The 13,447-nt window shown below is 37.6% G+C and overlaps 1 protein-coding gene across 1 annotated transcript; it reads right to left on the bottom strand.

Annotated features, from left to right (window-relative positions):
• Positions 1-1,028: 1,028 nt before the first annotated feature.
• Positions 1,029-12,196, bottom strand: LOC134650133 (synaptic vesicle glycoprotein 2A-like). The gene is made up of 11 exons (XM_063504973.1): positions 12,008-12,196; positions 9,058-9,219; positions 8,261-8,423; positions 7,781-7,902; positions 4,576-4,823; positions 3,972-4,123; positions 3,072-3,204; positions 2,611-2,727; positions 1,884-2,050; positions 1,499-1,626; positions 1,029-1,118 (listed from the first exon to the last, which is right to left on the bottom strand). Exons 1-11 carry the CDS (start codon positions 12,129-12,131, stop codon positions 1,045-1,047), a joined length of 1,590 nt encoding a protein of 529 aa, XP_063361043.1. The 5' UTR covers positions 12,132-12,196; the 3' UTR covers positions 1,029-1,044.
• Between the last annotated feature and the right edge of the window lie 1,251 nt (positions 12,197-13,447).

The raw sequence follows: 13,447 nt of genomic DNA, 5'->3' as shown, positions 1-13,447 counted from the left end.
CAGACAGACAGACGACAGACGGACAGACAGACGGACGGACAGACAGACAGACGACAGACGGACATAGGAGTCTTAGTAATATTGTCCCGTTTTTACACTTTGGGTACGGAACCCTATAAACTAATAATCAGTCTAAACAGAGTAGGTATTCATGTTCAATTAGCATCTGAAACGTGCCGAGTGGATGTTTGGAGGCTCATTTTAAAATTGTACTAACTAGTATACGATATAAAGGCCTTTACGCTTGTTTTGTTCGCGCTTGATTTTATCAATGGGGCTGCGGTTAATGCCATTAAATACAGGTGTATTGAGAGCTTTTGTGTGGTTTTTAAATGCGTATTTATAAAACAGCTTTTTGTATGTGCCAAATTAAAAACCTATCTTGTTTTCTCTTACGTCTGCGTAGTTGTTAAATTACTGTAGGTACACGTTGTTAGGTCACAGGTCACAGGTTCTCAGATACGTACAGTCAGCACTAGAAGTTGCTAAACGGGCCAGGTGTTCAAAGTGATATTGACGCAACTTTATGGTTAAGAGAATACATTGTTATTGTAATTATTGTTATTGTATAGAGGCAAGCAACCGTGAGCACTGTGTCTAATACCTTTAAGCGTGCAATTCTTGTATAAGTATACATATATATATTTATTTATTTATATTTTGGAAATCTCGGAAACGGATATGATATCCTTGCTTCATTTAAGTACCTAGTTATACATCTATAAAAATTCAAAACTACATAAGTAGGTAATTAAATACTGACAACGATTTATTTCACATAAGGCAACACTCATTTACGAAACTTAAATCTGCCTCCGACGCAAAGGTGCCCATCACGCTCGCTGCATTGCCGCGTTGGATTGCGAGGGACATCCTTAAGCCAGCGGGGTCAAGGCCCCTTTCAAGCTGGCGACGACCCAAGTAATTATTTTTTTTTCTCTTGTGGTTGTCCAAATATATGAGTGATATAATAAATATAATATGTCTTACTGCAATGCTGTGTGATCCCATGATACTATAAACTCCATAGTTTATAGTGTAACATTAAGATGAAACGTCGTCAGATTCCTTTTTGGTGTTTTTGTCCGATGGCAGAAATAACCCCAGGGAGGCACCGGCTGAAACAAATAAAAGTAAAACATGTTGGATAAGACATTACTTACAGATTTTTTTTTAATGTTCAATGATATAAAGTCTATTTTTTTAGGTATAAGAGCTATACCCCGTTTTTCATCAGATTAGAAATTTTATAACTTAAAGGAAGAATTATAATATTGTCGTTTACTCATTATTGTACCGAAATATTAGAAATAATAGGAACCCTAGCATTTCGGAAGAAAAAGTTAACACTACTTTTGAGGTTAGAAAAATTCTAATCTTAAAAAACGGAGTAGGTATACCTACCTAGTTTTTAACTCATACAAGAATTACAAAAAATATTTTCGTTTCATAATCATATTTTAGTAGTTAATAACCAATATTTACTTAAATCGCTTACCGAATAAGAACATAGCCAAATACAAAAAGAAGTTGCTACAATTATTCATCAGTTGTCCTCCAATGATATTGAAGAATACGAACGAGATGCCCCGGCCGAACATCATTGATAGGCCGACAACCATGGCTCTGTGAACAAAAATGTAACATCGTTTTATTTGATAATAGTCTGGTTTACGTAACTGGTGACCGAAGAGCTGACGGCTTCCCGACAACGTACACTGATTTAAATCCCCCCTCAATCCTAATGTTTTTGCAATCACTAATCCATGTAGCCGCGTGTGCTCGACCGAATGGAGGTCCCAATATGAGACCGGCAACAAACTCGGCGGGATAAAATTACAACTTTGACAAAAGCGACAAACATGTCGAAACAAGTCAATAACCTCATATACGTCGGGAACAGTTCAACGGCGTAGCTGGTGGTGACGCCCATGCAGACCACATTGCACATCATGCCAACGAACGCCACGACGCCCCACTCGATGGGCACGAAGTCGATGACCGCGGCCAGCGTGGTCGCGAGCAAGTGGAAGCCGATATAGGTCCATTTCTAAGAAAACAACCAAGTAAAATTACCTAGAGTATGTTCGGAAAGAGAAGAGTCGTGGAATGTATTGGGCGCCATACAGTCTTCGACTCTTTACTTCACAGACTTTACTTTGCTTCCCACTGGGTAATTATGCTCCAACTGTTTTTAAATGCGAAATCTATATCATAATCTCTGATAAACGTTATTTTGTTTTGCATGACAACCTTTTGTTCAAAATTTCTTTATTTCATTGAGTTGGGTGATCTGGGCTGCGCACTAGCAGCAGATTAAGGAATCAGGACAGGTTTAACTGTTGATCTTTTAATATTTCTAAATAAAAAAAACTGTATACCTACCAATCAAAACAATTATAATGAGTTTTAAATCAACTCAGGGAAACCTTATTAGGTATCCCACAACCAGACTGCGACACGAAAATACAAAATAAAATTAACAAAAAAATAAACTTAATTTCCGATGTACTTCACGACGATAACGCTGATGATAGCGAAGCCGGTGATGGCGGCGAACGTGAATAGAATGGTGTCGTCGCAAACCAAGTAATATACTTAATTAGGTACCTTGCCGATGTACTTCACGATGACAACGCTGATGATAGAGACGACGGTGATGGTGCACGCGAAGCCTGTGATGGCGGCGAACGTGAACGGAACTATGGTGTCGTCGCAAACCAAATCCTGCAAAGTTGTTGAAGCCAAATTGTACGAATATTAGATAAATATGATGATGATTTACTTTGATGAAGTCTTATTAAGCCTACTGTGAGAATAGTTTCATTTGTTTATGATAGTTGTAACACGTAGTAAGTTTTGAATTATGATTTTTATTAAAAATTAACCAACATTTAACATTTTACAATGGGTTGATAGAAAAAAACACATTGATACAGCCGTCTTTGAGTAATCGGGCCGAGGCGGGTCGCTAGTTCTAAAATAATTTTAAAATCTGACTCCCAATTTTGCTACAAAATTGAAAATTAAAGTTTCTCATATTAACTTAAAACAAGTAAATGTACACTTACCGCCTCAGTAAATGTAGTCTCGTTCCCCGAGTAAGTTCGAGCGTTAAACATTTCGCAGAAACTCATCCCGGGCTCTCCCAAGTTCTTGTAGTTGTTGAATATGTACGGCATCCACACGGAGAACGGAGGGCATCTGGAAGTAAAGTGTATAATAGATAGATATATAATATATATTAATAGATATATACACACAAAACAGGAATATATGCCCTTAGGCTTAGCAGGATTCGAACCCGAAACACCTGTTTCGTAAGCAAGGGTCACTACTAACAAAACAAGGCTAGGAGGCTACACATTAATACACCCTGACTCATCGTCCTACAATAAAAATAAAAAAAAATGTATGGAGGGTCCAAAATTTCAAAGTGCGGTAGCGACCCCCAAAATGTACTTACAAAATTCTGAAAAAAAAATTACATCTTGGTTTTTAGTGGCAGATTTGACATTAAGCGGGTGCCCCGTAGAAAAATGTAACTTCGACGAAACAATGACCACCCTATGGTAGAATGGTATACATATATGTATTATGAACCTGTTAATTGTGAAAGACGAAAAGTCTGTTTAAAAGTTCTTTAAAGGTTTTTTATACGAAGAACATTAAAAATATCGCCATGTTTTATGTAGACTATAGAGTATTTCTTGAATACTTGCCTGTTAGAATATGGGGTAGGTTCCTGCCTTAATTTCGGCTCTCATTAAGTTCCCCAATACAATATTGGCCAAGTATTGGCTCAGTACGGATATGATGGTCGTTCTTGTCTACGTGACAGCGTGATAAAACGGTGTCCGTCACTTTCTTTCCCACGGTGTTAAACAGTGACAGTTATTTTATCACGTGGATAAAGATGGATAAAGCTATCCATAATAGGCTGGCTGGTCAGGTTAGGATTGTCTACTCACATACAATATGTCGGTACGCTAATTCCAAAAATAAGCAGCGTGTTCTTGAGGTGCTTCTTATTAAACAACGGCGTCGTTTGGTTCCATACTGATTGGAAAAAGTTAGAGCTTTTCGATTTGTTTTCGTCTTCATTTAGAACAACTTGGTTAACCTAGAAAAATTGTGAAAGAAATAAAATTTACGTTAATTAAATTACATACATAATATTTATGTTCATTTATTTGTTACCTTTATCTTTTTTTTATAATTAATGGGCTTACTCATGGCCACAGACTAGCCGAGGCGAAGACGTGGCCTACGATGGAGCGAGCCTGCCCAGAAGGTGCCGTTCACCCTTGATTTGAAGGTTGCCGGGTTATATATGCTCGGAAATATAGTCGCCGGCAAGGAATTCCATTCCTTGTACAAAATTAAATGTTATTAATGCTAAATTGAATCTGATGGTAGACTTTTAGGCGAATCATATAAATATTGGTCTTTGGAGCATCAATTTTGAACATAAACAAATTATTATTTACCAAAAAGCTTTCACTTTATTTTGCTGTATTTCCGTAAAGATAACCATTTCTTCCCTTCTATAACATGGCAAATTATGGTCCTTACGCTAAATTCATCTTTGCATCGCCCACTGTTCACAGCAAACATCTTCTTCAATATTTGCAAGCCCTTGCCATGCTCGCCTTTTGAAACGTAGAACTTAGGGCTCTCGAATACATAACACTTCAGAAGGAAATAGTTGAGGACGCTGAGGAGGGCGATGACTTGGTTCAGGAGACGCCACGGCCGGTACAAGAAGTTGAGGAACGGTATGTAGAAGGCGAAACTGAGTTGCAGAGTTGGGTATGCTACCGCTGAAACAGTAGGAATTACTTTTTCACCAGACCGCAAAAAAGTGATGAGAGAGTTGTATTTTATTTACAAGAGTGACAAAGTAATTTTGTGCAAATTTTGAGTTGTGTCAGGCGTGTCTCACTCCGCGATTTCGTCGCTTTGCTACAGGTAGCTAAAAGTACATCCGTTCGGCCCCAATTTTGGGGAAAGCCATAAGCCGTGCGTGGCGCTGTCGCCACCTAATGGCCATATCTGTGCTGATCGTAACAGACGCGTTTTGTTAGAGAGTGAGTCTTCTGTACTTAATACTATTATTTATTCTGTGGTTGTGTCGTCATGTTGATTGGTAATATTGGCTTTTTACACGACTGCCCAAAAAAAGGAGTGTATTGTTTTCAGCGTTCATGTTTGTGGGTATGTAAGTTTCTTTGTTCCACCCTAGCAGCTAAATGCCTGAACCGATTTAGATGTATGATGTATCATTAGAATCCTTACGTCATCCCGAGTGACATAGGCTATATGACGTCATTATAAAAACAATATGGCGGACTAAATACGCCATAATGCGCAACATTTAGAAAAAAATATCTTGCAAACCCATCGAGTAGGGCATCAAAATGAAGCGCTTTGAAAGACGATCAATAATATATATACAATATGAGGGTTTAAGTCTAATTTCGAGAAAGTAAGAATTCACAAAATAGGTATGTTAAGAAAAGCTAATCTTATAAAACCAAATATTATGCTATTGTTGGGATATTCAAAGGAAGTGGCTTGACCGCTGATCATAAAAAAAATTATACATAGGTAGGTATTATATTAATCATATTTTACTTGTTTTGAAACCAAGCCAATATGTTCTAAATTACGCTAAAGGAATAGAAAAGTGTAAAAGTTCTTTGTAGAGAGTCTGACATTGTAGAGTCCGTCTTCAGATATAACTCTGCACCCACTTTGACGGAACAAGGTGTGAAAGTGTCAGACCGAAAGCCGAGCTCTACGTAGGGATGACGGCCCGGAGCGTACGGCAGATGGGCTCTTCCTGCAACTTCCCCGAGTAAGTATTCAAATTGCAAAGGTCGAAAGCCGAGCTCCGCGTAGGGTTGAAGGCCCGGAGCATAAGACAGGCTCGGTGCGCGCTTCCAAATTTCCCAAGAATATTAATTACGTAGGCCGAGCTCCGCGTAGGGGGCAAACACTGGGAGCTTGAGATAGATGGGCTCTTCCTGCAACTTACCCGAGTATTTTAATTACGAAGGCCGAAGGCCGAATTCCGCATATGGCCGACGGTCCGAAGCGTAAGGCAGGTGCGTGCTTCCTGTAACTTCCCCAAGTATCTTAATTGCGAAGGTCGAAGGCCGAGCTTCGCGTAGGGCCGAAGGCCCGGAGCGTAAGAAAGGTGCACGGTTTTTGCAGCTTCCCCAATAACTCAACTGCGAAGGCCGAAGGCCGACCTTCGCGTAGGGCCGAAGGCCCGGAGCATAAGAAAGGTGCACACTCTCTGTAGCTTCCCCAAGATTCCCAATCGCGAAGGCCGAAGGCTCAGCTTCGCGTAGGGCCGAAGGCCCGGAGCGTAAGAAAGGTGCATGGTTTTTGCAGCTTCCCCAAGTTCCTTAATTGCGAAGGCCGAGCTTCGCGTAGGGTCAAAGGCCCGGAGCGTAAGAAAGGTGCACGGTTTTTGCAGCTTTCCCAAGTATCTTAATTGCGAAGGCCGAAGGCCGAGCTTCGCGTAGGGCCGAAGACCCGGAGCGTAAGAAAGGTGCACGCTTTATGTAACTTCCCCAAGTCTCTCAATCGCGAAGGCCGAAGGCCGAGCTTCGCGTATGGCCGAAGGCCCGGAGCGTAAGAAAGGTGCATGCTTTCTGTAGCTTCCCCAAGTATCTTAATTGCGAAGGCCGAAGGCCGAGCTTCGTGTAGGGCCGAAGGGCCGGAGCGTAAGAAAGGTGCACGCATTCTGCAGCTTCCCCAAGTATCGTAATTGCGAAGACCGAAAGCCAACTAATAGGAAATAATTATGTAGTTACAGAGATATTAAGCCATAGCACTTTTCAATACGTCTGGTTTTTGGGTCCGATATTGGGTATTTAGGATTTTAAGCACGTTTTATGCTAACATATCAAAGATCAACATGATGAAAGCTCCTTGAAGGAACTAAATTTCCTTAAATCATAAAAAATGTGGTTGGTTTGTATGGTCACTAAAATGTATAAAATAAAATAAATTAATTAAAAATTAAAAAACACGACTGCAGTTTAAAATCGAACTGAAAAGCTAAAAATAATTTTTAGTTATGTTAGGTACTCAACTTAATGAATGTAAAATAGAATATAAGTGTTCAGTCCGGGTCATAAACAGCAAACGGAAAAGTTTAGGCTCATTTAGGATCGTGACTGTACCTGCATATTTTATTTCTATTGCAGTCGGGGACCTTGATATATTGAAATTTTCCCATTCACATGTCCCCGACTGCAATCGAAATAAAATATACAGGTACAGTCACGATCCTAAATGAGCCTAAACTTTTCCGTTTGCTGTTTATGACCCGGACTGAACACTTATATTCTATTTTACATTCATTAAGTTGAGTACCTAACATAACTAAAAATTATTTTTAGCTTTTCAGTTCGATTTTAAACTGCAATCGTGTTTTTTAATTTTTAATTAATTTATTTTGAGTGAAGACTTTGTTGACGTTAATATTTAATAACGTTAATTGGGAGTTGAGTAATGTTTAACTATTTTAATTTACACCCCGTTCCATACGTTAAAACAAAGTTGAGCTCCATTAAATAAGGCAAATAATTTGGTAGGACTACAATAAAACGCCTTGTCCATATATGGAAGCGCCTTAGTTTGCTTATAAAAATGAAATGAGGTATGAGGCAGCATAATTTGGAAGAAGTTACCAGTTAATAAACAAAGAATGTATTTATAAGTACTTAAACGTACATTAATTGTAGAAAGTGTTGAATCTTACCACAGATAACAGCTTGGCTGAACATAATGCCTGTTGTAGCGTACAAAAGGAACCGCGCTCGGTGGGTCTGCAGCGTGCTCTCTCCGAGCAGAGAAAATATAACGGCATTCGTGCCGCAGGCACTAAAACAAGAAGTAGAAGTAGTTTCATCTATCAAAATTTAATGATGACAGTACGTTATTTAATTTTTGGGATTAGTTGCCAAGCGGTCCCCAGGCTCTCATGAGCCGTGGCAAAATGCCAGGACAACGCGAGGAAGAAGAGAGAGTACGATATGAATTTAAAAATATTTTATTATGGAAACATGAGATTTATTTTAAATTTCAAAATTCTAAAAAGCCGATCGCCATATTTTTCTCGTGAGTGATATCAAAAACGAGTGTCAAATTTGTAAAAAGTTCTTATGTACCATGATATAATCTTAAATGTAACTGTTTTCAAGATATGTGTCGTAGCAAAGAAAAAAGCGATGATACTTACAATATAGCAGAAAACAGTTTAGCTACCATCAGGAATATCCAATGATTAGCAAAACTGCACAGGAAGGCAAAGACAGCAGTGCCGATTATAGTAATATGCAGGGTGTAGAGGCGACCTCTGGTGTCAGCGAGGTAGCCCCAGAAGTGAGCACTTGCTATTACACCTGTAACAAAACATTTACCACTTTAGCCTATAAGTTAATTGTTGTCCCAAAAGATTTGTTAGGGGTTTGCTATAGTAGGTACCTACTGGAATGACGTCTGAAAGAAAGTATGCGTGTTCATAGTGTACGGCGTTATTCATAAACGGCTGCTAAGTTAGTCAGCTGATGATCACCGTGTGTTCCTTTCTATGGCATAATGACGATCATCAACTGATTAAGTTAGCAGCCGTTTATGAATTACGCTATTAAGTATTTACATAGGTAGGGTAGGTGGACTGATGTTTGGACAATAATTGTGATGGGTTCTCGGGAAACTGAGCGTTTTAGGATGCATATAAAATATTAGTAACTATCACTGGTCTGTGTGAATTGGAAATCGAGAACTGCGATGCGGAAGGACTTTTAATACAAAACAGTGGTCATCAAAATACGATGGATAAGTTTTCCCATTTTGATTGCCTCCTTTCTTGAATTTATTGTTCTGATAATGACAAAAATCGATAACTGAGGACATGAAAGGCGATTTAATATGAATCCGTAGTCAAAATTGGAACAAACGACCGCCGTATTGAATTTTTACGTTTTTTTTATTCAAACGCATCGAAAATTACATATACATAATTTAAATAATTACCCAAGATAGGCACGGAGCCGATGATGCCCTTCTCAAACACGCCAAGCTCCAAATCGCACTGGCTCGATGCTACAATGATTCCAACACTAAAAACCTCGGCAATGGCGGCCAGCAATGAGTAAATGCTAAGAATCAACAATCTGTAGTTGTACTTGCCGAAACCTGTAAAATATAAAGTGTGTAAAGTATGGACGCAAATCAAGTAGAATTTCGTACTTTTACCCGCCTGTTCCTATCTCTATCCCACGCGTATATTGCTGTCCCTCTCGCACAGTGGCATTGACCGTCACAATCATGGTCGAATCAGCAATATAATAAAGCGCGTGCATAGAGATAGGCACAGGCAGGCAAGTACCGACGCTAAATATTACGAAATTCTTAATGTTTAGCGTCCGTACTTTAGGTATAATTTGTATCAAACTTATGTACATAAATTATACTAAAATCGTTAGCTAGACTATAAAGTCTAGAATCCAACAACAAGGCGGCGGGACGGCGTTGTTGCCAATCTTCTCCGAGACCACGGGGACCACGCCATCTTCGAAACGTAGAATCACATTTATCAAAATGGCCTTGATAAGTTTGCCGTTCTCACGTTATCACACTCTCTCCCTCCAATGTTACGCAAATAAATAAACTAGTGTCCGACCGAAGGTTCGGTTTCGGTTTCGGTTTCGGCCAGTTTCGGCCAAAAAATCATGTTTCGGCTGTAGTTTCGGTTTCGGCCAAAAAACGGCCGAACCTTTCGGCCGGGCCGAAACTTACGACATGGTACTTCGTACTATGAAACTAAACATGTGACAAAGATCAAAAGTTGGGGAACAAGTAGGACAACAATATTAATATGCTGATTAATGTATACATAAATTAATTGCGTTATTATAAAATTCCCCTAATCAAGGCGCCACTGGACGGGCGACGCAGTCTTAATGTGTATGTGTACTAGTGGAGTGGCCAAGTTGAAGAATAGCAACTTTCGTAGGACTAAAAAGGTTTATAGTTTATACTCGTACCAACAAGTGGTATTGTTGGAATCAGCATGGTCTACTGATTATCAAAATACATGTTGTCGCTTCATAAAGTGGTGGAATAAGTTTATATGACGTCATAAAGTCAGCAGTACAAAGTTGTAAACTTTTTTCTTTTAAACATACCATGTGTGGTACCAAATGAAAGGGCTTAGTGAGTAGGTTCCAAATACACAACATAGTTTAACATGTTCACCACTTGGTCTAACAAATTATTAGAATACTTTCAAAATTTGGACAATCCAGAGTTGGATTGGAACTGCTCTAAATTGAAAATGGCTGAATGGATTAGTACAACTTTTATACAAAATGACTGCGACTATTCTCTATACTATGTCTAAAAATCATTAACCAAATATATCCAAAAATAAGAAAAGTACATCAAGTTGAATAATAATATAAACTGTTACAGTAGACTACTAAATACTATTTTTTTTACTGAAAACATACCATGTGGGGTATGAAAAGAAAGGGCTTTGTCAGCTGATTACAAATATATTTTAAACGCCCAAATAGTGGAAATGGTATAGTATGTTATATTATATATTTATTTGTAATTTATTCATAAACCATTTAATACCTCACTTGGTATGTTTACAGTAAAAAAAATGTATTTTAGAAGTTTCCCATAACAGTAAATTATACTGTTATTCTAATTGATGTACCTATTTCTCTTATTTTTTTAATATTTCTCGCTAATTATTTTTGAACATTATATAGAGGATATTCACAGTCACTTCACTTGGTATGTATTTTAGAACAATCCATTCAGTAGTTATCAATGTAGAGCAGTTCTTAATCAACTCTGCAATGTGTAATTTTTGAATGTTTTCGGTCGGCCTAAAGCAAAGGGGGTGCACAAAAAAGTCAGATTTTTTGACCAAAAGTGCAAAATGTATAGGAATCGTAAAAAAACTTAAAAAAAATTCAATCAAAACGCTAAAATAAGCATGTTTTGTAGGAAAAACTATTCTCTAAAATCGAAAATCGCCAAGATATTTGACCGGAAAGTTGGGACAATCTAGGACAGTAAAAATTTCGATGAATGTTGTGTCATTATAACACCTATTTTTTATTGTGTTATCGTAGAGAATACGCTAAAATAAGCATGTTTAAGGAATAACTTTTGTCTAAAATCAAAAGCGTATTCTCTAGGATAAGATCATGAAAAAGAGGCGTCACAATAACATCACTCTGATGATTTTTTTTTAAGTACTGCACCCCCTTTGCTTTAGTCCAATCCGGTATAAACCTTCCTACGAAAATCGTAAATAAGGTAATTTCTACGAATTGGCCTCTTCTCTAAAAAGCGGTTTAGTGACATATTTTCAACGATTTTCACAAGTCTACAAAAGGTTCGGTTTCGGTTTCGGTTTCGGCCGAAACTGGGGCCAAAGCCGAACCTTCGGTTTCGGTTTCGGTTTCGGCAAAAAAACATGTTTCGGTCGGACACTAAAATAAACATTACGAACTAAGAGCATGACGTTTAAATGGTTTTATCAGAAACAGATGATTCGTTATCAAGTTTACATTGGTACAAGCCTTGACATTTTACTGTGGCATAAATATGCCACAGTAAAATGTCAAGGCTTGCTAATAGCTAAATAGCTTCCTAATTAGATTTGTGTAAGTAAGTATTTATAGCGTTTGCAATTACACAAATGATCATCACGATCGCAGGCAAAGAGGATCACATTATATTCCATATTCTTCTAATTCTTCGATCTCTTAAGCCCACAGACGCTCACTGCTGCATGTGTGGTGTAGGATCTTTTGCACTGGAGATTTTACGAATTCCTAATATAAAAAACGCTTGATGTGGATTCAGACTTTAAAATGTATATGTATGAGATTGCACTCTTTGACTTCAAAAAAATTCGCTTACGTATGCAATTAGTAAAACTAATTTGATTAATAGTTACCTGCTAAAACTAAAGCGTCTTCAAACTCGATTTCTTCATTATTCTTCATGTTTCCTGATTTACTCGTTTCTATTTCATCTATATTACTTCCACAAGGATTCTCACTTATGTTATTTTGTGACATTTTGAATAAATTATATATATTTAGAGTATAATTGCAACACAAGTTATCTATACGGCGTTTACTTCGTCATTAACAAACATGACATTTAAGACGCCTACTTTAAAATATCTACGTATGAGAGCAAATAAGACTGCTGCTATCAATATACTTTATTTAGTTAATTATGACTATTATCTTTATATCAGCCTCAGCAAAAGATTTATTCTTAGAGATATTTCAATCTTCCGTCAGTTTTAACCCAACTAAAATAATATTTCCAATATTTAGAATTTAATAACGTATGTTGTAGGTGCAGCTCGAAATGTTAAAAATATGTATTTTGCTGATTGCATTAGCAATCAACCAGCAAAGCTACGGTATAATAAATAAAATATTATGTTCATTTTTACTGAATAACTAAATATTCCTGCCTAGTTTCCAATGGAGGGAATTGGCCTAGCAAAAACCAATAATGCCAGTTACTGTGGCGAGTGCGCCGCCGTTTGAGCTTAATTTAATTTGCCAGCGAACGAGGCTTCAGTATCGTGTAGCTGAAAACACAATATCGTTCCAATTACACTTACAATGTTAGTATTTGCATGAAATGTCGCGTCTAATGAACATTATTTCACCTACAATGTTTATAGGTACTAGGGAATGTAAACCGGTTTTTTATTATATGGAATAACCGGTTATTAACCGAAATTTCATTGAAATAAAAACCGGTTTACATTCCTTAATAGGTACCTACTTGATGCGGCGAATGATGATCAGTATGACAGTTATTCAAAATCGCTTTTAGATATTCTTAATTTAAAAAATAATTGAAGAAACAGGTTTTTACCGTATTTTTATTAGTGAAATTGTTACATTTCTAAATAAAAAAATGTGTCTCACAGCCATATTCGAACTTTAAGATACGTGAAATATTAGATATAAAAAAGATATGGATCGGATATATGTCAGTGTCAAACAAGTGTCAAAAGTGACGTTACTTCAAACAAAAATATGCGATCCATATCGTTTCTATATCTAGTATTTGACGTATCTTAAAGTTCGAATATGGCTGAAAGTACCAATAAAAGGAGGTATAAAAACATTTGACATTGACAGTTTCTGTGTACAAAAATAAACTGTCATGGGGATCATGTGATCATCAAACGCCGCGTCAAGTATAGGTAGCCTTATTCTTAGAACATAGGTAAGCTGAAATAATCATGGTAAAAAAACTGTTCCGGAGCAAGAGGTATGGTATATTATATAGAATATCTGGGTGACCGAGCTTCGCTCGGAAAACATATAAAAACTCGAAAATACGCGTTTTCCCAGAGATAAGA

The sequence above is a fragment of the Cydia amplana genome, chromosome 8, assembly GCF_948474715.1.
Source record: "Cydia amplana chromosome 8, ilCydAmpl1.1, whole genome shotgun sequence".
Taxonomy (NCBI): Eukaryota; Metazoa; Arthropoda; class Insecta; order Lepidoptera; family Tortricidae; genus Cydia; species Cydia amplana.
Note: the sequence above shows the minus strand (reverse complement) of the source record. Positions and strands in the feature narration are given on the sequence as shown.

Excerpts from the sequence above, each read along its gene's own strand:
- LOC134650133 (XM_063504973.1), bottom strand. The coding sequence starts at position 12,131 with ATGTCACAAAATAACATAAGTGAGAATCCTTGTGGAAGTAATATAGAT. Across the intron at positions 7,903-8,260 it reads AAACTGTTTTCTGCTATATT|TGCCTGCGGCACGAATGCCG; the intron begins GTAAGTATCATC and ends TTCTTGTTTTAG. Across the intron at positions 1,119-1,498 it reads TTTGGCTATGTTCTTATTCG|CCGGTGCCTCCCTGGGGTTA; the intron begins GTAAGCGATTTA and ends TATTTGTTTCAG.